This window comes from Euphorbia lathyris, chromosome 5, assembly GCF_963576675.1.
Source record: "Euphorbia lathyris chromosome 5, ddEupLath1.1, whole genome shotgun sequence".
Classification (NCBI taxonomy): domain Eukaryota; kingdom Viridiplantae; phylum Streptophyta; class Magnoliopsida; order Malpighiales; family Euphorbiaceae; genus Euphorbia; species Euphorbia lathyris.
Window position 1 is genome coordinate 27,538,171 of NC_088914.1, and position 26,110 is coordinate 27,564,280.

The following is a 26,110-nucleotide window of genomic DNA, read 5'->3' on the forward strand; positions in this document are numbered from 1 at the left end:
ATTACTGACTATTTGAGCCTCACCAGTTGGTAAAAATACTCTCTTAGGAACATCTAATTTGACTATATTCCTCAATAAATCAACATTATATATCATATAAGTTGTTGCTCCTGAATCAATTATCCATTCATCAATTCTAGGAGAACAAGAGCCAAAACTGTTACCTACACATGCCCCTGCAAATGCTGAAAACTCTTGTGGAAGATAATCCTGTGTTGTTTTCCCTTTGAGTATCCTTTGTACTTCTCTATGCACAAAATCGTCCACTGGAGAAAACTCTTGTTGCTTATGAGACATATGTGCCTGATGATTAACTGGAGCTGGACCTGTAACTCTCTTTCCTTTAAACCAATCAGGATATCCTTTAATATGAAAACATTCACTCTTCACATGTCCTCCTTTCCTGCAATAAGAACAAAATTTCTCCTCCTTGCTTTTCACTGAGGAATTAGCATTATTACTCAGATTGCCACCATTATTACTACGATTAGCATTTCTAGTTTTTTTATTACTGAAATTTTGGCTTCCAGTTGTTAAATTCACAAAATCATTCTGAACAGAAGCAATGAAATTAGGATTTCTATGCTTTTCGATACGTATAAGCATCGAATAAGCTCTGTTGACTGGAGGCAGAGGATTCATCAACAATATTTAATCTCTCACATGATCAAACTCAGGATTTAATCCAGATAGAAATTGCATAAGTTGCTCTTCCTAGACCTGTTCCTGTACTAATTTCCTTGCCTCATAAGAACAAGCAATTGGAGGCTTCACAATAGCATATTTATCCCACATTTGTTTCATTTTATTGAAGAAATCAACCATAGACATACCTCCTTTATTCAAGCTACAGATCTCATGACGCAATTGAAAAATCGATGGTCCATTGCTCTCGCCATATCGTTCCTCCAGATTCGTCTATAATTTTCTGACCGTCGGTGCGTAGAAGAACACATCAGCTAAATCTCTGGACATCGCATTTATAATCCATGAAAAAACAAGATCGTTCTCCAATTTCCACTTCTTATATGCATTTGAGGTCTTATCTGTCGGTTCTTCATCTTGAAGAATATGATTTGACTTGCGTTTGGCACTCAGAGCGAGCAACATCGATCTCCACCATGGTATGTAGTTCGATCCATTCAAAATCGTGCTGACAATAACAAGTTCGGGATTATCATTGCTATTGTTGACAGTTGATGAATTCGAGTTTGAATTCATTGTTGAATCGCCTTCTCTTTCTCTGGAATTTGAGTTGCGATTAGTATTGGAATTGCTACTTTCAGATCTCTCTTCGGATTCACTCAAATCTTCTTCTCTTATATTCTGACTGGAATTCAACGCATCAACATATGATTTGCGCTTTCTAGTCATGATAAATCTCAATAATGAGTATCAAATGATCTGCCATTATTGCTCTGATACCATAAAAGAGGTAGAGAGAAAAGAAGAAGAATATTATTCCTGTATGTACTGTTGATAAAAGAGTAGCTATTTATACCATTAGGTTTGGGTTTTGGCTAATTACAATATAACTCCCCCAACTAATATTATTCTCTAACAATACCTCTATATGTGTCCTTATCAAAACATTCACAATAAAGCCCAGTAGCACTAAACCTTTTTCAAAACATCCACTAAAGTATAAGCAAACATATTATAAACGAAACCCATAACTTAATTCTATATACGGAACATCTAAGAATGGTACATTAACATTTGCACTAATATCTGTAACAAAACCCAATATTACTTACCCAGATGAAGTATATATGAGAATGACCAGAGAAGAAGACTTCAGAAACCCAAAGGCAGATGCCAGAAATAGAGATGGAGAGACCAGAGGCTCTGAAGATGAAAGAAAACCAAACATTACTTACCATTTCACACACTTAAAATTTGAACCCAACATAACTTTAAAAAACAAACAAACATTACTTACCCAGATAGAGTCTATTTGATAATGACTAGAGAAGAAGATGTCGGAGATGGAGATGGAGAAGCTAGAGGGAACTGGAGATGAAAGGACCCACAATTAATAATTCTGCACACTAAATATTTGAACCTAAATTACTTAAGAAAACCCAACATAACTTACCCAGATGGAGTGGATTAAGAATGATAAGAGAAGAAGACGACTTGCTAGAGATGGAGAGGGAGAAATTGGAGGTATCGCCTTACTTTCAGAGGAGAGATTTAAATTAACTGAACTGAATATTACTGGACTGAACTAAACTTACTTATACTGAAATTAAGTAAAAAAAAGAACAGAGCCTAAATATATTGCCATCTTAATGTCTATAATTTGACAGAATTAAATAGAAAAATAGTTATCGTACCTGTATTACAACGACAGACTTCAAAACAAAATCTATCGTAATGATTCCAAAAAAAAGAAGTCGATTTTTTACTCATAATAATGATATATTATTTAAGGATCTTGTCAATAGAACTTAATCTAATTGGTGGTTACTATTAAATTTTCCATCATCTTAATAGTGGTAACATGATATTAGAAGTAAAATTACATTTTAATATCATGATTAGTAGTTTTTTTTTTTCATCTTACTCTTTGTTTATATATTTTTTGGGTGGAATTCTAATGGGGTAGCCTACCATATTATGGAAATTTGATTTTGAAAAAGTTTTTATGTAGAATAGGGTGATGTATTTACCGTTGATTATGTTGAACTAGTATTCATTCATGATCATCTTGAAGTATATGATTGAATATCAACAGAAATTCTTAAGTATATATATAAGACGAATTATCCAATCTTGGCCATTGAGTTGGTAGAAAAAAAGAGCTTTGATTTCACTTATAGAGTCAACACAACACAACACTCTTTCAAACAAACATTGAACTCCTCAAACACAACACCACTCTGTCAACTCTCACCCTTCCCCTTTTCTATTTCTCTCTCTACATTGCTGCTGCTTTCATGGCGGTTTTCAAACTTTACCTTCTTTACACTTTCTTTATCCTCCTCATCGCTATCCCACTTACTCTTTCACTCTCCTCTTCTTCTTCTTCAGCAGATGTTGTGCTCTTGCTAGGAAAGATCAAAGCTTCATTTCAAGGTAATAATGAAAATCTATTACTTTCCTCATGGAACTCTTCTGTTCCTTTATGTCAATGGAGAGGCCTCAAATGGGTATTCTCAGATGGTTCTCCTTTATCTTGTACTGACCTTTCTTCTCCTCAATGGACTAATCTTACACTCTATAAACACCCATCTTTGCACTTGCTTTCTCTTCAGCTTCCTTCTGCTAATCTCACTGGTTCAATCCCTAGAGAAATTGCTGAGTTCTCTATGCTTCAAAGTTTGTATCTTAACATTAACTCACTTACTGGAACTATTCCTCTTGAGCTTGGTTACAGTTCTTCACTCTCTGATATTGATTTAAGTCAGAATTTGATTACTGGGGCTTTACCTGCATCTATTTGGAATTTGTGTGATAGGTTAGTTTCTTTTAAGATTCATGGTAATTCACTTTCTGGGTCTCTTCCTGAACCTGCATTGCCTAACTCTACTTGTAAGAATTTGCAGTTTATTGATTTGGGTACCAACAATTTCTCTGGGATATTTCCTGAGTTCTTGACCCGGTTTCAAGGGCTTAAGGAGCTTGATCTTTCTGATAATCTGTTCTCAGGTTCAATTCCTCAGGGTTTAACTGCTGTAAACCTTGAAAAATTGAATCTTTCACATAATAACTTTAGTGGGGTTTTGCCTGTTTTTGGTGAATCAAAGTTTGGAGTGGAGGCTTTTGAAGGGAATGATCCTAGTCTTTGTGGTTTACCTCTAAGAAGTTGTACCGGGAATTCGAGATTGAGCTCTGGTACTATTGCTGGTATTGTGATTGGATTGATGACTGGAGTTGTAGTTTTTGCCTCATTGTTGATTGGTTATATGCAAAACAAGAAGAGGAAAGGAGCAGAAGAGAGCGAAGACGAGTTAGAGGATGAAGAAGATGAAGAAAATGGGGGTATAGGAGGCAATGGTAGTGGTGAAGGAAAGCTAATTTTGTTTCAAGGAGGTGAGCATTTGACATTGGAGGATGTTCTAAACGCGACTGGACAAGTTACGGAGAAGACTACTTACCGGACTGTGTATAAGGCGAAGCTTGGTGATGGAGGGACAATTGCTTTGAGGTTGTTAAGGGAAGGTAGTTGCAAAGATAGGAGTTCATGTGTAACAGTAATAAAACAGTTAGGGAAGATTCGACACGAAAATTTGATTCCTTTGAGAGCTTTCTACCAGGGAAAGAGAGGGGAGAAGCTACTCATATATGACTATCTTCCAAATAGAAGCCTTTATGATCTTCTACATGGTATGCTCGTTTTTCGCCCTTCTCCTGCGTTTTTATTTATGTAATGTTGTTCGAAATATGCTAAAACTATTACAATAACATCATTGAATATTGACATGTAAATGCTGAAAAATGAAGCTATGATATCTTGTGTATTCAGGAATAGAATGCATATTCTTGATTCTTGCTTTATCATCTGGTTAGTTGCAGAAACAAAAGCAGGAAAACTGGTACTGAATTGGGCTAGGCGTCACATGATAGCATTAGGTGTAGCTAGAGGATTAGCATACCTTCATACAGGTCTTGAAACACCCATAACACACGGGAACGTGAGATCAAAAAATGTGCTTGTGGATGAATTCTTTGTTTCCAGAATAACTGAGTTTGGACTCGACAAGCTAATGGTCCCGGCTGTGGCTGATGAAATAGTGGCACATGCGAAAGCTGATGGATACAAGGCTCCAGAACTTCAAAGGATGAAGAAATGCAATTCGAGAACAGATGTTTATGCATTCGGGATACTTTTACTGGAGATTTTGATTGGCAAAAGACCTGGGAAAACCGGGAGAAATGGCGAGTTTGTGGACTTGCCAGCAATGGTGAAAGTGGCTGTTTTGGAGGAAACAACTATGGAAGTTTTCGATATGGAGCTTTTGAAGGGGATAAGGAGTCCAATGGAAGAAGGATTAGTTCAGGCACTGAAACTTGCAATGGGATGCTGCGCGCCTGTGCCCTCGGTTAGACCGACTATGGATGAAGTTGTGAAACAGTTGGAGGAAAACAGACCAAGAAACCGATCTGCTTTGTACAGTCCTACCGAAACAAGAAGCGAAATCGGTACCCCTTTCTGATTTACAAGGCTTTATTTTTCAGCATGAATTGCTCCTTTATCTTGTTACTGATTAACTCTGGAAGCCTTAGCTGCTGGTTGTAATTCTAGTTTCCTATATTTGTGTTTCGGAGAATTCGATTCTTAGCCTATGATGTTTTTATTAATTCAAGAAGAAATCATCTCATAGTTGCATTCAAGTACATGATAATTTTTATACTGAAACAGCATACATATAGTTAGCCTCAAACAGTCTTTTGGTCCTCATGCTAATTTAGGACTCACATGTTCGAAACTGTGTTAGTCGTTAACTTAAGAACCGAAAACAGCATAAAGATTAATCACTCATGCATCAAATCAATACAGAAGCCGGCATCTCAAACCGGCAAAGTGGGCAGTAATGGCTCTTGTTTAGCCACTGATCAATACACTTCCCATGGAACATATGCAAACATGGCATACGTTTAACCTCGACTTCTGCTGTCGATGTTTCGCGAAACTCTTCTAAACAGATTGAGCAACCTCTTTCTGTTTCCACGCAGTTCTCATCCCCCGGAAAATCTGCAACTCTCACAATCTCCAAGTTGGAGATGGATGATTGAGTTGCAGGAACATTGCCTTGCCACCAATACTTAGTCATCAACTGCATCTCAACATTGATCACCAACTTACACCCTGACGAAGAACTCGAACTTCTACGAAGAAGAATTCGAGCTTTCTTCACTAAACTATTACCAATAGTAACTTTATCACTAGTGTTGATATCCAAAGAAGCAAACAAAGAAGCAATCTTTGAATAGGCTTCTTCATCAGTAGCAGAAGCAAGAAACTCTTGTTCATCAACATGAACATCGGGTAGGACGATAGGAATAGCCTGAGTGGTTAGTCGAACATTGGGTTCGCGCATCAGAGTTCGATGATGTATGGACTGAGAACTTATGGTGAAGGTCACAGTAGGCTTGTTAGTAGTCTTTAACCTCTGATCTTCTAAGAACAATATCCGGCGGGTTTCTCCGATAAAAAAAGGCATTTTCAAAGAAATTGAAAAAGTCTTGTGGTGTGATCTTGGTTTACATGTTGATATATAGATGTAGAGAAAGTTACTGTATAAGTATCTTAGAACATAACTGAAAGGGATTTAAGAAGAGAAAGGAACTTTTGTTGATCAGTAGTGGTGGAGAACAAAAAACTATACATATATTTATATCTAAATAGGAATTTGAGTACGACTACCATTGTTTTTTTAGAAGTTATTCTTTTCTACAATTATTTATATTTTCGAATTTTGGGAACCTTCCATTATCTACTTTTCTTTTTGCCTGCCTTAATACATTCTAAAATGCTTGATTATCTCTGAATTTTCAAAATGTTTCAATAGCTTCTTTAACTTGCTTAAAATGTCTCGATAATAGCACACAATTAATCCATTGGTTGCAAATAAGTAAACTTGTTGTGAAAGTTGTGTTGAAAGCATTTCAAAGTCAAACTTATCAACAAGCGACAAGTCTGACTTGGACTGACACGTAGGAAAAAGGAAAGGGGTTTAATGATTTCACGGTGAAAAATAATAATGAATTAAGCCTGTTTTCTTTTTCCTATGTATCAGTCCAAGTCCGACATATTAGTTACGTGTCAATTCGTTGACTTTTTTAAAGGTTCGTGTAACAGACCTTCCGCATGCAGTTTAGTTCGTTGCAATTGAGTATTAATCACAGTAACACAACGAAACAAACTCCGTCCATGAATCCATGGATCGAACCAAAACATGACACATACGGAACCATAGGCTTCATCTCATCTCATGCTTAATAGAATTAAACCATCTCCAACTCCAGCTAGCATTAAATGGTATAATGTAGTTATTTTATGTGAAATTTGAGATTATTGAATGAAATTTTATATATCCACAAAAATAAGTGAAGAATAGTAGAATTCTGTAAGTATTCAGATAGTGAAATTGATAGTATATATTATGCCTGGAATATGAAGGAAATAATTGTCTAAAGTAGATGGACCCACACTAATAAGTAAATGGACTGGACCTTCAATAAATAAGGTTTTATTTTGAGATTATACAAGTGTCTACTTTTGATTATTGTAAATTGTAATCATAAACATTCCCTATCTCACTATTAAAAATATCTTAATTCTTTTTAATAACTTTAATAAGTGAGCCTGCTGTCAATATGGCCTTTTTTACAAATATATGTCAACCCCATTTTTCAATTTAATCATTTTAAAATATCATTATATGCCTAATTAATTCCAATCTACCACTATCATCTATTAAATAAAATTTATCATTATCTTTCAAATGATAAACAAATACTTATATTTTAAATTCGATTCAATTACAATCAATAAAAATAATAATAAGCTTTTGAAAAATAAGCTAGGGTTAATTTTATCAATTTTTTTGTGTGTAGATATTGGACTTAGCCTATTATGAATTTATAAAAATATTAAGTTAGGTTTGATCCAAATTTGAAATTTGATGACTAAAGTTCATTTATATACCAACTAGACTATCATGAGTGAAGAGATTATTCTAATAATATAAATATGGATTTTATGGCTTATTTCTTGTAAGGCATAACCTGTTGAGAAGAATATCAATGGAAGAATCGGATCAACCACGATCTTGTATCATCGGTCATGAATCACCCGTACAGATGTTAAGCACGAGGTGAAAACGGTGAATCCACAAACTAAACTGTTAACTATGACAAGAGTCTTAGAGACAGTAACATTTAGATGGTTTAGGAACCTATTCAACCAAAGTGCCTCTTGAACTGCTGATGAGGGATAAAGCTACACACTTCTGTTTCTTGCTACTTCATGAAATGGAACCATTCTTGAGCAAGAATATGCAGCCTGAGGTGGACTTCCTCTTGTCCAAATCTCCTACCCAATCAGCATATGTACATCCTCTTAGATTGAGATCATTGCCTTAATAACACAAAGAATAGTTTGCAATTGCTTTAAGATATCTTAATATCCTTTTAAAACCTGCCCAATGTGCTTGTCCTAGATTAGATTGATATCTACTTACCATTCCCATGTCGTGACACAACATAGCACACATTAGACTACCAACGACACTAGATTGGGTTGATATTTGCTTACCATCCCAATGTTCTTTCTCTTCTTGTGTTTATGGTGACATATCGGTACTCGGGGTGATGTCCTTAGTCATCGAGATATCTACATGTTTGCAACCACGTATATTGAATTGATCGACGACCTTGTTGATATAGGCCTCTTGAGACAAAGCCAATATGTTCTTCGAACGATTTCTTAAATTTTAACTCCAAGAATATATGCGGCTTTGCCCATATCTTTCATCTCAAAACTCGTACTGTGCCAGTGTTTGATTTTGTTCACAAATCCAATGTTAATTCCTGTTATCAAGATGTCATCAACATATAATGACAAAATGACAAATTTTCTACCTGAGCATTTTATCTAGACGCAATGGCCTTCTTCAATTAACATGAAGTCATTCGATATCATCTAATTATAAAATTGAATATATCATTGTATAGAAGACTGTTTAAGGCCATAAATTGATTTATTCAACTTAAAAACCTTTTGTTCATAGTATTGTACGATGAAATCCACATGTCGAGTAGGGATGATGCTTGAGGTGGTTGTTGGTTCGCAACTTCGATATTGCTCACAGTCTCGACCATGAAGCCTTCGGGCACTCCGGGTTCAATGTTTTGATCTCGGCTCTGATTCTGACGTTCTTCTGAGTTGAACGGGATTGAATCTTTCCCTATGTTATTCCTTGGAGGCACCCTTTATAAGTATTGATAGGTAAAAATGATGAAATTAAATTAATAATTGAAATTAAGCAAGAAAGTAAATAAATAAATATTTATTAATGGAATAAAAAAAAGTAAAACATGAATAACAAGCTAAAATAAAAGGTGGATCGTAATAGTAAGCAAGGCAGCGTCTTCTCCACCAGCCGCGTCTCCTCTTTGCGGATCTCCGTCGTGTCCGTTCTTGGCCGCCGCCGCTCCCGCCTCTCTTCTTCCGCCGATCCGCCGCCTGCTCTTGGGATCTCACGGATCTCCGCTCTCGTTCTCGCGGCTCTCCGTCTCTTTTCTGCCTTGGTTTCTCTCCACCGCAGGCTTCCTCTCCGCCGCTTTCTCGTCGCTCCGGCTTTCCTTCGGTGCCAGGGGATCGTCTGTCCGTCGCCGACTGTTTGTGGATCTGGTTTCCGCCGCCGTCGCTGTTCTCTCTGCTGCCTTGCTGCTTTATGTGTATGAACAATAATTAATAATAATAATAATAATAATAATTAATAATAATTATTATTTTGAAATCCTTAATTGGAAAAGAAGTGGACCCTGGAGCTTGTGCTGTGGTTATGTAATTATTATCATTATAACTTGTCAACAATTTTTTGGTTGATTTACCGATCGAACTCGCGAATCTGGTTACCGTTCGCTCGCCTTCGCCGCTTGCCTTTTGTTCGGCTTTTTTGCGCTCGCAGATCTGATGGAGATGGATTGCTCCATTGCTCATCTTTTTTCTAGATCATCTTTCTTGAAACATGCCTTGTCTGGATCTCAAGATGATGCGTTTTGTCCTCCTTCGCAACCCGGGCCCTCTGTTGGGCCTAAGTCCTATGCGGCTACCCTTGTTGGTACTACTCCTTCTGCGGCTATTTCTCCTGATGTTCCTTCCCCCGTGGATCGATCTCTTATATCTGAAGAAGGCGGCTTTAAAGCCGTCAAGATACAACAGGATATTTACAATGAAAGGCTCAATCTTTGTAAGCATTCTATCATCGGCCGTATCACTCTTGCTAAAGGGGAATCTCCTTGGAAGCAGCCGGACTTGAAGGCCAAACTTACATCTATTTGGGGTTGTTCTCCTGATTGGAAATTGATATCTTTGGGTAGAGGTTTTTACCACATCATTCTTTCGTCCGCAGAGGCTCTCCAATCTGTTTGGAGTCGTGGTGCCATTGCTCTTAGACCTGGGATTATGCATTTCATTCCTTGGAGCCCGAGATTTAATCCTGACTCTCATAAATCCACATCTGCTCAAGTCTGGGTCCGATTTTATAATCTTCCTTGGGAATTCTGGGATAAACGGATCATGGCAAGCATTGCAAGGACGATTGGGGTGCCCCTTCATTTTGACAAGAATACCGTGGAGGGTGAAATGGGCCATTATCCTCATATCTTGATTGATGTGGAGCTTTCTAAGGAAATTCAATACAAACTAAGGGTGGATACTGACACCTCAATGCATTGGATTTCCCTTGAATATGAAAGGCTTCCTAACTTATGCTCCATTTGCCATTCCGTTGGTCATTCTGCTGAAGCTTGTAGGAGGAACCTTCGTCGTGGAGATCATGTTGACATAAAGCAAAGAAATGGAAAGCAAAAGATGGGATCTCCCGAGCCCCGAGTTAGGTCTGTTACTCGGATTTGGATACAAAAGCCAGTAGTTCACAATGATATTGGTGAATCCTCTAAAAGAGCTCCTGCTAAAGGAGAGTCTGACAAACCTAATAACTATGACTTGCAGATGGTGCTTCACAGTTCAGTTAAGATTAGTGAGTTGGTTCTTGACTCTGATTCTGGCACGGCCCTCGCCTCTCCTTCTCTTGGCTTTCCTTCTTATGATAAAGAGTTAGGAACCTTAGGTTGGCAAACCTCTCACCCTAATCCTCCAGTTTCTGAAATTCCTAATTTGCAAATCACTGTGCATTCAGAAAACAGTGACAGTTTGCAAGTGGTGAATGATCCTGAGGAAAAGACTTGGTCTAAAGTCCAGAAAAGGAAGAAACACAAAGATAACAACATTCCCCTTGAGGTCAGTGGTAAACGGCATAGCAAGCCGCCTGTGCGGTTTCAATGATTGTGTTATTTTGGAATTGTAGGGGCATCGGTAATGATTGCACTCAACGATCCCTGAAGCTTCTGTGCCAACAACATCGTCCTGATTTTTTGTGTCTTGCAGAACCTCTTGTTTGTTTTAGTGACACTTCTGATCGGTTTTGGAGATCTCTGGGTCTTTCTCTCTTTGCCTGGAATGACAAGGATTCGCCGACTCTTTGGCCTCTTTCTAGGGATGCTTCTTCTCTTTCTCTTCATTCTTCTCATGTCCAGCATGTTACTGTTCAACACCAGATGGGTGATAAGTCTTTTCTGCTTTCTTTTGTTTATGGTAGTAACCTGGCTTCGGAAAGAAGGGAGTTGTGGTCTTCTCTCTATAGTTGTGCGTTTCCACATAATAATTGGTTGGTGTTTGGGGATTTCAATGCTATTACGGGCTCTCATGAAAAGCTTGGTTCCCCTCATGCTGCTACATCCTGTAGGGAATTCAGGAATTTTATTGATGATTGTGATCTTATTGATATTGATACTTTGGGTCAGAGGTTTACTTGGTCCAATGGTCGGCATGGGGCGGCTCATGTTGAATGTCGCCTGGATAGAGCTTTGGTGTCTGAGGGCTTTTTAGATTCTTGGGACTCTATCTCTTGCACAGCTTTGGCAAGGTATAGTTCTGATCATTGCCCGATGCTCCTTCATTGCAGAATTGGGGAACCTAGGATGGCTAGATTCAGATTCCATGCCATATGGACCACTAATGATTCTTTAAAGGGGGTAATTGCTAACCACTGGTCAACATCTCACATCTCTCTCCCTCCTGCACAACTATTATGTCATAAACTTCGCACTCTTAGGCCTATTCTCAGGGATTGGAATAAAAACGTGTTTGGCAGAATTGATTCTAATATCCACCCGGCTGAAGTTCATCTTGCAGATATTCAAAATCAAATTTCAGAACAAGGAGATTCTCCAGAGCTGAGTAGTGCTGCTTCTGCTGCTTGCTCCAACCTTGATTTACAGCTTCTTCGGCAAGAGATGATGTATAGAGAGCAAAGCCGTGTTAAGTGGCTTAAAGAGGGGGATCAGAACACTAGTTTTTTTCCAAAGGGCTACTAGAGTTAGAAAAACATGGGCCGACATTCATCATTTGAGGATCGGAGATGAGGGTCCCACTTCTGACACGGTTAGATTATCTGATCATGTAATTGAGTATTTCTCTAATCTCTTCCGTAGTTCTAGAGAACATATTGATCTTTCTCCAATTAATGAGGTAATTCCTAACTTAGTAACTTCTTTAGAAAATGAGGAATTAACTTCTAAACCTTCCATTGAAACTATTAAAGACACGGTATTTTCCATGGATCCTGATAGTGCTCCTGGCCCTGATGGTTTTGGGGGAATTTTTTTATCGTTTCTTTTGGGATATTATAGGGAAGGATGTTTGCAATATGGTTCAGGCTTTCTTTGATCATGGTTGCATCCTGCCTGGTTTAAACTCTAGTATTATGGCTCTAATTCCTAAAGTTGCTGAAGCTGACAGAATTGAGAACTTTCGCCCAATTGTGATGAGTAACTTTGGTTTTAAAATCATCTCAAAAATTCTTGCAGATCGCCTTGCCGTTATTGCTGCAAGAATTGTCTCTCCCAACCAGTATGGTTTCCTTAAAGGTAGAAGCATTCATCAGTGCATTGCTTTAGCTTCTGAGGGACTTAATATGCTTGACAGAAAACGTTTTGGTGGACACATGGCCTTAAAAATTGATATTCGTAAGACTTTTGATACTTTAGATTGGAACTTCCTCTTAGCTGTGTTGGATTCCTTTGGTTTTTCTCTCACTTTCAGGGATTGGATCCTAAACATTTTGGCATCTTCTCATATTTCTGTGATGATTAATGGTTCTCCAAAGGGTTACTTTTCTTGTTCTAGAGGGGTTAGACAAGGGGACCCCCTCTCTCCTCTTCTGTTTGACATTGCTGAAGATTTTTTCTCTCGTTGGCTTGCTAAGATGGTGAGTGAGGGTACTTATTCTCCCATGTATTATTCTGGAGGAAATTCTTTTCCCTCTCATCTTCTTTTTGCTGATGACATGTGTTGGTCCCGTATAACGTGACAAGGTTAGTTCCAAGGGGGGGGGGGATAGGAACTATTTAAAATTTTATCCGTTAAGGCTGACTTCTTTTTATGAGAAAAGGTTTACACAGCGGCGCTAAGTAGTTTTAAGACACAAGCTTAGTCAACTGGTGACTAAGTCTGTTTCTTTCCTTGAGTCAAGAGATAGCACTTAAGTGTATTCCTGAACTCAGCTTTTTAGCGCACTCAACTCAGCATGAGTTCGTTACTTAGTCAGTTTTATAGCAAGCAATATATAAAGGAGTTTGAAGGTTAGAAATATGTTACTCAGCAGACATATCCTGGTTCGGCCTCTCCGTCTACGTCCAGTCCCCGGAACTCGTTCCGAGCTTTTTGAATCCTCTACTAAGCTCTTTAAAGGTAGAGCACGAAACCTTTTACAACAGAAGCTGAGTATACAAGAGTACCTTCCTCTATTCCTCTACTCACTCCTATAACTACCGCTGAGTACTATAACCGAGTACTCAGCTTCTCCTTTCTATTCTTCTAGAAATGATAAGTATTTGTCCTAAACAACAATTGCTAAGACACCTTAGATGAATGAAATCACTCTAGAATTTTACACAATGATTGGAATTGGTGTAAGATTTTCTTTGCTTTTCTCACAGAACTTCAAATATGAATTTGGTCAGCGTTTCGACTTGATTGAAGATCTGCGTCGAATGAAGCATTTGAAAGGCCTATTTATAGTGACACTTCAAGCACCGGTGATTTCGAATTTCGAAATAACTGTTGGAGGCTAACGGCTTCCTGTCGCTTTCACTCAGGATGTGCTCAGTGTCGTTGGCCAATGAGATTCTTGTATCTTCTGTCTACGGCAGTGCTCAGCAGCTTTTCGTCAGATGAACAGAATGTTTCGACATATATTGTAAAGTCTTCCAGACAGCTTGCTGTGTCTTCTGAGCTTTACCCAAAATAGAAATACTTTGTCTCTAAGTTGGTTCTGTTCTGCTGCTGACCTGACTACCTTGTCGCTCAACTCAGCAGCTTCATCTTGAAGCTATTTGGTCGAAGGCTTCTTGATCCTTCTTCATGCTGGGCTGGCGTTTTACTTGATACTACTGCATTTTGTCTTCCTGGGCCGTGAGGTCTTGATCTGTTGACTTGGGCTTGACTTCCTCTTATGGGCCTTTAGGCTTTTTATCTTAATGTCTCATAAATCAATTAACTCAACATTGAACAAACACATTAGTATGAATAAATCAAAGCATTTAAATTTAATGTGTTAGAATATTTTTTATCATTCACATAAATAATTTTGTCAAATCAAAATCATGTGGAAAAGTGTTTCAACAAACTCCCCCATTTTGATGTTGGCAAAAATATTCAGTAAGGAACTCAGTGTTGAGCTCCCCCATGATAGTTGACCTTGTTTTTCTCAAGATACTCCCCTGTAAGGGTTGAGCTACTGACTTAGTTTTACTTTAAACATTTCAAGGTTTAATCAAGTAAGTCTAAGGTCAGTTTTCAGAATTAGGTCAGCTCATGGAACGTATTCTATTTAACTCAGTTAAGTTATGCGGAAGATTTAGATATCAGAGTACGCTGAGTATATCTTTGTTCAATGAGTTTTAGTTAAGAAGACATATAAAAGAGGTCAACATATAGATCAACACAGCAGACAATCATGAAGCAATGTAAACAAATAACACAGTTGATTTAATGAAGATACGTTAAATGTTTAGCACAAAACATAAGTAAGCATCACATAAGATTAGTCAATTTGAAAAAGTAGATGCATGCATAGTTTTGGATTAATGGTCAACACAACAAAATACATCAGGAAAAGAATACAAGTTTTAAAAACTAAATCTAGCAATTCTAGTCAAGCTATTTTTTCTTGTAGTTGACTTGGGCAGAATGCTCTTTGGCTTTTCCCTTTTGTTTCTGCTGACTGCCAGATGCTTCTCCTGTATGCTGAGTTCTACCAGCTTGTTCTTTCTCCCCCGTTTTGCTAGCATCAGGTGGAGGAGTAATGAAGGTGTCGTTGAGGGCAGCACGAGTTATCCGTACAGAGAATGCCTTAAGCTTACGCGTGCTTTCATTGAGACCATCAAAAACAGGAACACCATCATCCAAGACAGAACAGGGAACCCTGACCGAGGCACTGAGCATACTCAGAATGTATTCTTGAGACTTCCCAACCCAGGTTATAGTATCAGTCAGCATGGCATAGGCTTGATGAAACATTTTAAGCAGAGCCGGATCATAATAATGACGCTGAATATTCGAGTGACGCGCATGTTTGAAGATGGATTGGGAGTATTGCAGAAGCTGACTTGTCTTGAGTTGGTCAGTTTCCATCTCTTCCTTACTCAAGTTGAGTAGACAAACAACCTCACTAATTTGCTCAATGGAGCATTGGGAGGAGGAAGAGAGTTGAGCATTGGTTCTGGCTTGCTCAGAGTGAAGCTGGGTAAAGAGTTGATGAACTTCAGCAGAAGTTGCATACATAGAGTTCACAACTGACAGGTTTTGAAATTGACCCTGGAGAGAGTTTATGTGATTGACCATTGTCAGCTGGAGTTCGGCCAGCTTTATTATTGATTCCTGCTTGGGCTGTTGAGACTGGAGTGATGTCATGACACTTAGAAGATCCTTAAGACCTTTAATTTCTGTGAGAAGCTGAGTGACAGAGGAAAGTTGAGTTGGCTCAACAGGAATAGACCCAGCGACATCGACATTGGTTTGATGAAGGTCCTAGAGTAGGGCTTGAGCTGAGTCAATGATTCGTCGACCAGACTCAGTGGCATTCAGATAAGCATAGGATCCATCATGGTTTGGCCCAGTTGCCGGAATACGAGTAGAACCGAAAGGTGGAGGTGTGTGGTTCCTTTCATTATTGGAAGTGCCAGCATGATCAGCGGCTGGACTTGAGTTCAAATTGCCAGCAGAAACTGACTGGTTGATATTCTGCACTTGAGGATGTGGAAGAGGGTGATCGAAAGAATTATCTACTTGCTCAGAGTCAGGCTGAAGCTGACTGGTTTGAGGAGGTTGAAGAGTTTCAGCACTGACCTGAGCAGGTGTTTCCTTTGCTATCTCAGTATGTTGAGGAGCAGGAACTTCGAGCACTTGCTCGGTATCAACTTGACTTAGAGTAGCAATTGAGTCGGTATGTTCCTTAGGTTGAGAAACAGAGGCTTGCTTTTCCTGGTGCTCTCTTGGAGGAGACTCAGTGGGATTGGAGAAGAATTTGAACTGCATATCAGAGAGATCAGTGATCGGATCCCGTAGTGGTGAGTCATCCATAAGGTCAATCACTGGGGATTTATGAGCCTTCTTTTTAAGTCTCCTTAATCTCTTAGTCTTTGGAGGAGAGGGGTCAGCTGGAATAGACTCAAGTGAGTCAAAGGGTGAAGTTGCCCTTTGATCAACATGATCCTTTGCTGTTGGCTCATCTTCTTCTTCAACCTGCTCAGTGTTGGTTGTTTCATGTTGCTCAACATCTACTGTCTCATGTTGCTCAACATCTGCTGTCTCATCAGCATCAAACTGACCTCCCAATTCTTCTTCATCTTGGTCAGTGGGGTTTTTCTCAAGATCAATGCCCTGACTTCTCACAAAATGAGAGTCTTCAGAGATGACGACGTCAAGTGGAGGTGCATTGATAGGACTCAACCCAGAGGAGATTTTCTTCTTCTTCTTCAAGGGCTACTTAGGAGTGTCCTCTTTTTCTTCTTCCTCAGGCCCAGCTTGCCTTTTGAGGGTTTCTGCTGACTTGGATCTAACCTGACCTTGTTGAACTTGAGGCTTAGTTCCCTTGGACACAAACCGAATCTTTTTCGGTGGAGCGTCAACGTCTTTTGAAGAGGTTTGAACAGCTTTCCTCTTTCTGTCTTGCTTATCAGCTTGAGCTTTCCTTACTTTCTTTCCTTCTCTAGTCAGCATCCCCTCAGTTTCCTTAACAGCGGCCCCTTTTCCTTTCTTGGGCACAATCGGTTGGTCGTAGACCAAGCCGAACAATGCAGCTGCGGTAATTTCAGTCTCCCAGACATTAATTTCCTCAACCAAATTCACTTGATAGTCTTTGAGGACTCTGGTAATAAGGGAGCCTAACCTAAGGGTTCCAGTACTTCTTTGAAAACCACCGATTAGAAAGACTGGCATGTTGATCGGCTGGTAGGTCAGCATGTGCCGGATGAAGCACTACTCGAAGTTCGACGCTGAGGAAATGGAGTTGACCTTTGGAAAGAGGAAGTTGGTCAGTATGTAATGGGGTCATCTTTTGATTCTGACCCATGGAGGTACTCGAGATTTCCCCGGCATGACCATTAGGTTTGCATAACTCAGTGGGATAGTCAATTTTTTCGTGGTCACCTGTTTTTCGAAGTTTAGCTCCTTCGGTTTTCAGTTTTAGCAGTTTGGCAAGGTAAGGAGGGTTGATGAAGATATCTTTCCCTTGAACCTTGGTGACCATGTAGTCCCGGTTATCATCAACGGCTCTTAGGTTAGTGTAGAACTCCTTCACTAACTCAGGGTAGGTGGCTTCTCGAGTCGAGAACAGCTCGGTCCATCCGTTCTTTGAGATCCACTCACAGAAGGGTTGCTCAGCTTCCACAAATCCCTTCGAGAACCAGCGAGAGTGGTCAACCTTATATCCCCTTACGCTGTTGTAAACTAGGGAGTAGGTACGTTCCATCAGTTTCTTTACCTTATCCTTCTGTTTCTTTGATGATGTAGTTTGGTCAGCTTGGGGTTTCTTGCTCGGGGTAGTGACCTTAGAATGGTCATGCTGACCAGGTTCTTGAGACTTGGTGGGAGTCTCGCTATATTCCTGCTGAGCAGGAGATGAAGGGTTTTCATCGGAGCGGTTATCATCGTAACCGGCACCGGAGAGATTCTGAGAATCCGACATGATTTTCAGAGAAATTTGAGAGGTTTGGGAATTTTAAAAAAGAGAGGATTTGAATACCAGAAATTTCTAAGCGTAAAGAGGTACAAGTGGGAATTCGTCCACTATTTATAGAGGTGTCGAGTTGATCTGAAGCGTTGAGGTGGCGGTTTGACCTCGAGATACTCAACCGACAATGATTCTGGCATTTATGACACAATCGGCGCATGTATTTTCTAATTATTGCGCTTACATCATCCTATGTGGCTATTTAATTTGCGTGTGTAGCATTAATTGTGCAACGAATCTTTACTCAGTGTTAAGAATTCTAAACGTTTAATGTTCTGAGTAGTCAGTTTTACGCAAAGGAATTATTCGTGTGCTTAGTAACTCAGCTTAAGATAACCGCTCAGCGTGTATATCCACTCAACATGTAATAGTTATTGATTTAGCACAAATCACTCAGCATGGTAATCAACTCAGCATGCATATATCACATATTATACTTGAAATTTATTGAAGAGGATTAAACATACCAATGACTTCTCTAAGTATGTTGAATTGCTCACGAGCCAGTGGCTTTGTGAAGATATCAGCAAGCTGCTCATCCATTGGGACATAGGTCAGCTTGATCTCTCCCTTGAGTACATGATCTCTGATGAAGTGATGTCTTATGCTGATGTGCTTCATCCTGCTGTGCTGGATTGGGTTCTTTGATAGGTCAATGGCACTTTTGTTGTCACATTTGACTTCAATCATTTTAGTCTGAACACCATAATCTTCTAGCTGTTGCTTGATCCAGAGGACTTGAGCAACACAGCTTCCAGCAGCAATGTACTCAGCTTCAGTGGTTGACAGGGCTAATGACGACTGCTTCTTACTGAACCAAGACACAAGACAGCTTCCAAGGAAGTGACATCCTCCTGAGGTGCTTTTTCGTTCAAGCTTGTCTCGTCCGTAGTCAGCGTCAGTGTATCCAATGAGTGTGAAATCATAAGTATTGGGATACCATAAACCTGCATTCACTAAGCCTTGCAAATATCTAAGGATTATTTTTACAGCAATGTAATGAGATTCCTTAGGGTTAGATTGATATCTAGCACAATAACATACTGAGAACTGAATGTCCGACCTACTAGCAGTTAAGTAGAGTAGAGAGCCAATCATACCTCGGTACAATTTGCTGTCTACTGACTTACCATTTTCGTCAGCGCAGAGGACAGTGTCAGTGCCCATAGGGGTAGATATTGACTTGCAGTTCTCAAGTTCATACTTCTTCAATATCTCCTTAGCATACTTAGTTTGACTGATGAAGATGCCATTTTCCCCTTGTTTGATTTGAAGTCCAAGGAAGAAGATGAGTTCTCTCATCATTGACATTTCAAACTCAGTCTGCATCTGCTTACTAAATTCCTTGCACATGGACTCATTAGTGGCACCAAAAATAATGTCATCAAGATATATCTGAGCCAGTAGGGTATCTTTACCCTTCCTCTTAATGAATAGAGTTGTACCAGCTTTACCTCTGACATAATTTCTAGTCAGCAGGAAACTGGTCAGCCTCTCATACCAAGCACGTGGTGCTTGCTTGAGACCATACAGAGCCTTTTTGAGTTTATAAACGTGGTTTGGGAACTTGGGATCCTCAAACCCTGGAGGTTGATTAACATAGACTTCCTCGTTTATAACTCCATTAAGGAATGCACTCTTAACATCCATTTGAAATAATTTAAAGTTCATATAACTTGCATATGCACATAAAATTCTTATAGCCTCTAGCCTTGCCACTGGGGCGAAGGTCTCACCGTAGTCAATACCTTCTTGCTGACTATAGCCCTGAGCTACAAGTCTTGCTTTGTTCCTGACCATGTTCCCTTGTTCATCCAGCTTGTTGCGGAAGACCCATCTTGTTCCTATGGTCTTCTGGCTTTTTGGATTTGGCACTAAGTCCCACACTTTATTTCTTCTGAACTGATCAAGTTCTTCTTACATTGCACTCATCCAGAACTCATCGTGCTCAGCTTCAGAGAAGTTCTTTGGTTCTTGAACTGAGACGAATGCTACGTTGCTGAGGTATCTCTTGAGTTGATTTCTTGTCATCAGGGTGTTTTCAGCAGCATCAAGAATGGCACTCTCTGAGTGTCCTCTTGGTATTCTGATCTCTTTTGGTAGAGTTATGTCTTGAGCTGGTTGTGTTTCAACAATCTCTGCATGTATAGATTGGTCAGTGAAAACAATTTGAGTTTCGCTTTTACCTTTGGTCAGCCCTTGAGGTACTGACTCAGCGGCTGTTTCTTGGTCAACAGGTGCTGAGTATGGATCATCCTCAGTCAGCTGCTTATCTTTTCCTGCAGGGTTAGTTTCATTGAACTCAACGTGTACTGACTCTTCTAAGACCTGAGTTCGTTTATTGAAAACTCTATATGCTTTGCTGTTTGTTGAGTAGCCTAAAAAGATAGCTTCATCAGCTTTTGAATCAAACTTAGCGAGGCTGTCTTTAGTATTTGGAATAAAACATTTACAGCCGAAGGCACGAAAGTATCCAATGTTGGGTTTTCGTCCTTTCCAAAGTTCGTAGGGAGTCTTCTTTAATATGGGTCTGACTAGAGCCCTATTAAGTATGTAGCAAGCTGTGTTGCAGCTTCTCCCCAAAAGTACTTTGGAAGCCTATGCGCACTCAGCATTGTCCTGGCTATTTCAACCAAGGTTCTATTTTTCCTCTCAACTACCCCATTCTGTTGAGGCGTTCTAGGAGCAGAAAAATTATGGTCAATGCCGCTGGCTTCACAAAATTCAACAAACTGTTGGTTTTTGAATTCTCCACCATAATCACTTCGGATGTGAGCTAACTTTAGGTCTTTATCATTTTCAAGTTTTCTTACTAATGTTGAAAACGTCTCAAAGGTTTCATCCTTGCTACTCAGCAAGATGATCCAAGTGTACCAAGAAAAGTCATCTACAATGACCAAAGAAAATCTCCTACCACCCAAGCTCATCGGCTGGACTGGTCCGAAGAGATCCAAGTGTAGCAACTCGAGTGGACGCTAGGTTGAGACAATGTTTTTACTATGAAAAGATGTTTTAGTTTGTTTTCCAGCCTGACAAGCATTGCATAATTAATCCTTTTCGAACTTAAGTTCTAGCAGTCCCTCAACTAATTGCTTTCTTGCTAGTTTGGCCAGGAGGTCCATGCTTACATGACCAAGTCTCTTGTGCCATAGCTAGGAATTGTCTTCCTTTGACACTAAGCATACATTTTTTGAAAATTTCTTTTCCAAATTCAGCATAAAGACATTATCAATACGAAGGGCAGTTAAAATCAATTCATTTGTTTTTCCCTCGAGTATTATACATCCAGTGTCATCAAATATAACTTTTCTCCCGTTATCACATAGCTGAGCTACGCTGAGTAAGTTATATTTAAGTCTACTGACTAGGGAGACTGACTCAATAGTAGGATTACCACCAACGGTTCCTGATCCTACTATCTTACCCTTTTTGTTGTCTCCGAAACTTACACTTCCACCTCGTTTACGCACAAGTGTGATGAACTGAGTTTCATCACCAGTCATATGCCTCGAGCATGCGCTGTCAATGTACCATATCTTTGACTTCTCAGCACACCTCAGGCTTACCTGCAATATATCTAGTTATCTTTAGGTACCCAAGTCTTTTTGGGTCCTTGTTTGTTAGGCTCATCAGGTAAAGCATCATATTTAATCTTATGACGACACACTTGGACAGTGTGTCCATTTTTCCCACAGAAATCACAGCTGACCTTCCGTTTGGGATATCTCACTGACTGGTCAACACCCCAGTGCTGAGCATACCAGCACACCTTTGTGGTGTGTCCTTTCTTCCCACAGAAGTCACACTGGACATTCCGCTAAGGATTCCATCTCTGCTGACTAGTACTTCGGTACTGAGTATGCAGAGAAATATTTCTTTTATTCGGAACCTTAAATTGATTCTGAATAGATGTGACGTCCTTTCTCAGTTTCTTAGAATCTGATTGGACCTCAGTGACAAACTTGTGCATAGTTTCTATGTTGCTATGCAAAGTTGAGTTGTCTTGGAGAAGATATCGAAGGTCACTGAGTTTGACCTCTTCAATCTTGTCACATCGCCTGCTGAGTGCTTTAACCTTCTTGTTACACTTTTTGATAAGTGTGTAGAGGTCACTCAGGGCATTTATCATTTCATTTCTGAGCAAGGGTAGTGATATTACCTCAGTTGAGTGTGCCTCATCGTCAGATGCAATAGAGGGGTCAGCATGCTCAGAAACACAAGGCTCAGCAAGCTCATCAGCCATGAAACAAATCTTTGCTGACTCAGTGGCATCAGCTTCTGATGATGATGACTCATCATTGTCACTCCAGGTTTCCACCATTGCCTTCTTGCTGTTCCTCTTTTCCTTCCTCAAGGTAGGACAGCTTGATTTGATATCGCCAGTTTGATGACATTCAAAGCATGTGATGGGCTTTGAGCTGTCCTTTTTGTACTTGCTGTCGCTGGACTCAACTTTGTACTTGTCAAACTTCTTGTAAGGCTTCTTGGAATATTTTTCATTCTTTCTGAACAGCCTTTTCATTTTTCTAGTGAACATGGCCATTTCTTCATCGTCTGTTGAGCTCCCATCAGTGGAGTCAGCTTTCATGACAAGAGACTTTTGCTTCTTGTCCTCAGACTTCTCCTTCACCTCGAAGTTCTTCATTGAGATCTCATGGGTCAGCAGAGATCTAATGAGTTCATCATATTTGTAGGTGGTCAAGTCTTGAGCTTCGTCAACAGCAGTTTTCTTGGCTTGCCAGCTTTTGGGAAGACTCCTCAGTATCTTCTTGACTTGCTCTTCCTCAGTAAAGATCTTGCCAAGTCTTTTGAGCTCGTTGATAATGTTTGTGAATCTTGAGTTCATTTCAGAGATTCCTTCATCATCATTCATTTCAAACAGCTCGTACAACCTCATGTGCTGGTTCACCTTGGACTCCTTAACTTTGTTGGTTCCTTCGTAGGTGACCTCCAGTTTCTTCCAGATTTCCTGTGCTGACTCACAACCTGAAATTTTGTTGTACTATGCAGCATCTAACGCACAGTGAAGCATGTTTATAGCCGAAGCATGGTTTTGTAGCTTCTTGAGGCCATCTTCGGTCCACTTAGTCTCAGCTTTAACAACCGTTTGGCCGTCAACAGTTTCAACAGGAACAAATAGGCCTTGGACTATAGAAAGCCATGCACTCATATTTGTTGCCTAAATGAAGTTTTTCATTCTGTTCTTCCAAAAGGTGTGGTTAGACCCGAAGAACAGAGGAGGCCGAGTAATGGACAGTCCCTCAGGAAGAATCTGAGTTGTCTGATTTCCTAGGAGGAAACGAGTGCTGTTCTCAGCCATTGTGGGGATCAGCTCAAGATAGTTATATCTTGCTCAGTGAGCTTTTAAGCTCTGATACCACTTGTTGGTCCCGTATAACGTGACAAGGTTAGTTCCAAGGGGGGGGATAGGAACTATTTAAAATTTTGTCCGTTAAGGCTGACTTCTTTTTATGAGAAAAGGTTTACACAGCGGCGCTAAGTAGTTTTAAGACACAAGCTTAGTCAACTGGTGACTAAGTCTGTTTCCTTCCTTGAGTCAGGAGATAGCACTTAAGTGTATTCCTGAACTCAGCTTCTTAGCGCACTCAACTCAGCGTGAGTTCGTTACTTAGTCAGTTTTATAGCAAGTAATATATAAAGGAGTTTGAAGGTTAGAAATGTGTTACTCAGCAGACATATCCTGGTTCGGCCTCTCCGCCTATGTCCAATCCCCGGAACTCGTTCTGAGCTTTTTGAATCCTCTACTGAGCTCTTTAAAGGTAGAGCACGAAACCTTTTACAACAGAAGATGAGTATACAAGAGTACCTTCCTCTATTCCTCTACTCACTCCTATAACTACCGCTGAGTACTATAACCGAGTACTCAGCTTCTCCTTTCTATTCTTCTAGAAATGATAAGTATTTGTCCTAAACAACAATTGCTAAGACACCTTAGATGAATGAAATCACTCTAGACTTTTACACAATGATTGGAATTGGCGTAATATTTGCTTTGCTTTTCTCACAGAACTTCAAGTATGAATTTGGTCAGTGTTTCGACTTGATTGAAGATTTGCATCGAATGAAGCATTTGAAAGGCCTATTTATAGTGACACTTCAAGCACCGGTGATTTCGAATTTCGAAATAACCGTTGGAGGCTAACGGCTTCTTGTCGCTTTCACTCAGGACGTGCTCAGTGTCGTTGGCCAATGAGATTCTTGTATCTTCTGTCTACGGCAGTGCTCAGCAACTTTTCGTCAGATGAACAAAATGTTTCGACATTTATAGTAAAGTCTTCCAGACAGCTTGCTGTGTCTTCTGAGCTTTACCTAAAATAGAAATACTTTGTCTCTAAGTTGGTTCTGTTCTGCCGCTGACCTGACTACCTTGTCGCTCAACTCAGCAGCTTCATCTTGAAGCTATTTGGTCGAAGGCTTCTCGATCCTTCTTCATGTTGGGCTGGCGTTTTACTTGATACGACTGCGTTTTGTCTTCGTGGGCCGTGAGGTATTGATCTGTTGACTTGGACTTGACTTCCTCTTATGGGCCTTTAGGCTTTTTATTTTAATGTCTTATAAATCAATTAACTCAACATTGAACAAACACATTAGTGTGAATAAATCAAAGCATTTAAATTTAATGTGTTAGAATATTTTTTATCATTCACATAAATAATTTTCTCAAATCAAAATCATGTGGAAAGGTATTTCAACAACATGCTCATTTTTAGAGTGGCATCCTTGAGCAACTTGCATGCACTCAAGGATTTCTTCCTGCTCTATGGACAGATCTGCGGTCAGCAGGTTAGTTGGGACAAATCTGCTATCTTTTTTGGTTCTCAGGTGAGTCCTCCGAGGAGGGTTCGTCTTGCTCACTGTCTTGGCATCCGTTTGGAGTCTCTCCCTTTCAGTTACTTAGGAGTCCCTCTATTCAAAGGAGCTCCAAGGGCTCGTCATCTCAGCAGTCTTACTGACAAATTTCTCTCTCAATTTAGCAAGTGGAAAGGTAGCTCTCTCTCCTTTATAGGGCGTTTAACTCTTATTAAGTCTGCTATTACTGGTTCTCTGGTTCACTCATTCTTGATCTATAAGTGGCCAGTGGGATTGTTGAATAACCTCAATAGAAGTGTTAGGAATTTCCTTTGAACGGGTTGTATTGATAAGAGAAAGCTAATCACGGTTCCCTGGCAGACGTGTTGCAAAAGTTTGGAAGGTGGAGGTTTGGGCATTAAGGACTTTAGGATCTTTAACCAAGCTCTCTTGGGTAAGATGTGTTGGGAGTTGATTCAAGGCACCGGTCTTGCTGTTTCTCTGATGAAGTCTAGATTTATGGCTGTCTCTGGTTTGCCTAAAGCTACCATTGCTCCTTCCTCGATTTGGTCCACTTGTAAGTTTGTTTATTCTTCCATTTGGGACCATACCTTTTGGTGGATTGGCCAGTCTTCATCGCTTAATTTCTGGACAGATAGGTGGATCGTACCATCCATGGCGGACAGATTGGGTCTTGATCATCAGGATAAGTGTTCTCGCTATAATTCTGTTGATGATTTTTTGGTAAATTCGGAGTGGCTTGGCTTAGGTACTCTACCTTCAGTTGTTCAAGACAGTATTCAATCTATTCACCGGGGTAGAGATGATGTTGATTTTTGCGCTTGACAGCCTTGTACGAAGGGTATTTTCTCTGCCAAAGAGTACTATTTGGTTCTCAGTCCTAGTTCCTCCTTGGTGGACTGGTATAATTTTGTTTGGAATGCTCACACTCCCCCTTCTCGTTCCTTCACTTTCTGGATAATTTTGCATGGACGAGTTCCAACTCATGACCTCTTGCAGCGTCTTGGATTCTCCATAGCCTCTCGTTGTGCTCTATGTGGTAGGGATGCTGAGTCCATTAACCACTTATTCATTAGCTGTTCTTTTGCAGATTCTCTTTGGAGGGCCATTGAGACTCATTTTGAATGCTCTTTACCTCGTTATTCCCAATTCATCCGCTTCTTCAGCACTCTTCGTAGCATTCATTTTAGCTCACAGGTGTCGATGATCTAGCGTGTTGCCACTGTCACTTGCGTCTGGTTAATATG

The 26,110-nt window shown here is 39.9% G+C and overlaps 2 protein-coding genes across 3 annotated transcripts; one reads left to right on the plus strand and one right to left on the minus strand.

Annotated features, from left to right (window-relative positions):
* The first annotated feature begins 2,802 nt into the window (after positions 1-2,802).
* LOC136231222 (putative kinase-like protein TMKL1) lies at positions 2,803-5,287 on the plus strand. 2 transcript variants are annotated; one of them, XM_066020537.1, is made up of 2 exons: positions 2,803-4,332; positions 4,522-5,287. In XM_066020537.1, the coding sequence occupies exons 1-2, from the start codon at positions 2,943-2,945 to the stop codon at positions 5,160-5,162; spliced, it is 2,031 nt and encodes a 676-aa protein (XP_065876609.1). In that variant the 5' UTR covers positions 2,803-2,942; the 3' UTR covers positions 5,163-5,287. The 2 variants fall into 2 exon arrangements, with proteins under 2 accessions (XP_065876609.1, XP_065876608.1); XM_066020536.1 differs by having other exon boundaries at positions 2,805-4,332; positions 4,516-5,287.
* Positions 5,288-5,308: 21 nt separating this feature from the next.
* LOC136231223 (uncharacterized) lies at positions 5,309-6,295 on the minus strand. Its single transcript, XM_066020538.1, has one exon. It carries the CDS (start codon positions 6,168-6,170, stop codon positions 5,493-5,495), a length of 678 nt encoding a protein of 225 aa, XP_065876610.1. The 5' UTR covers positions 6,171-6,295; the 3' UTR covers positions 5,309-5,492.
* Positions 6,296-26,110: the final 19,815 nt, after the last annotated feature.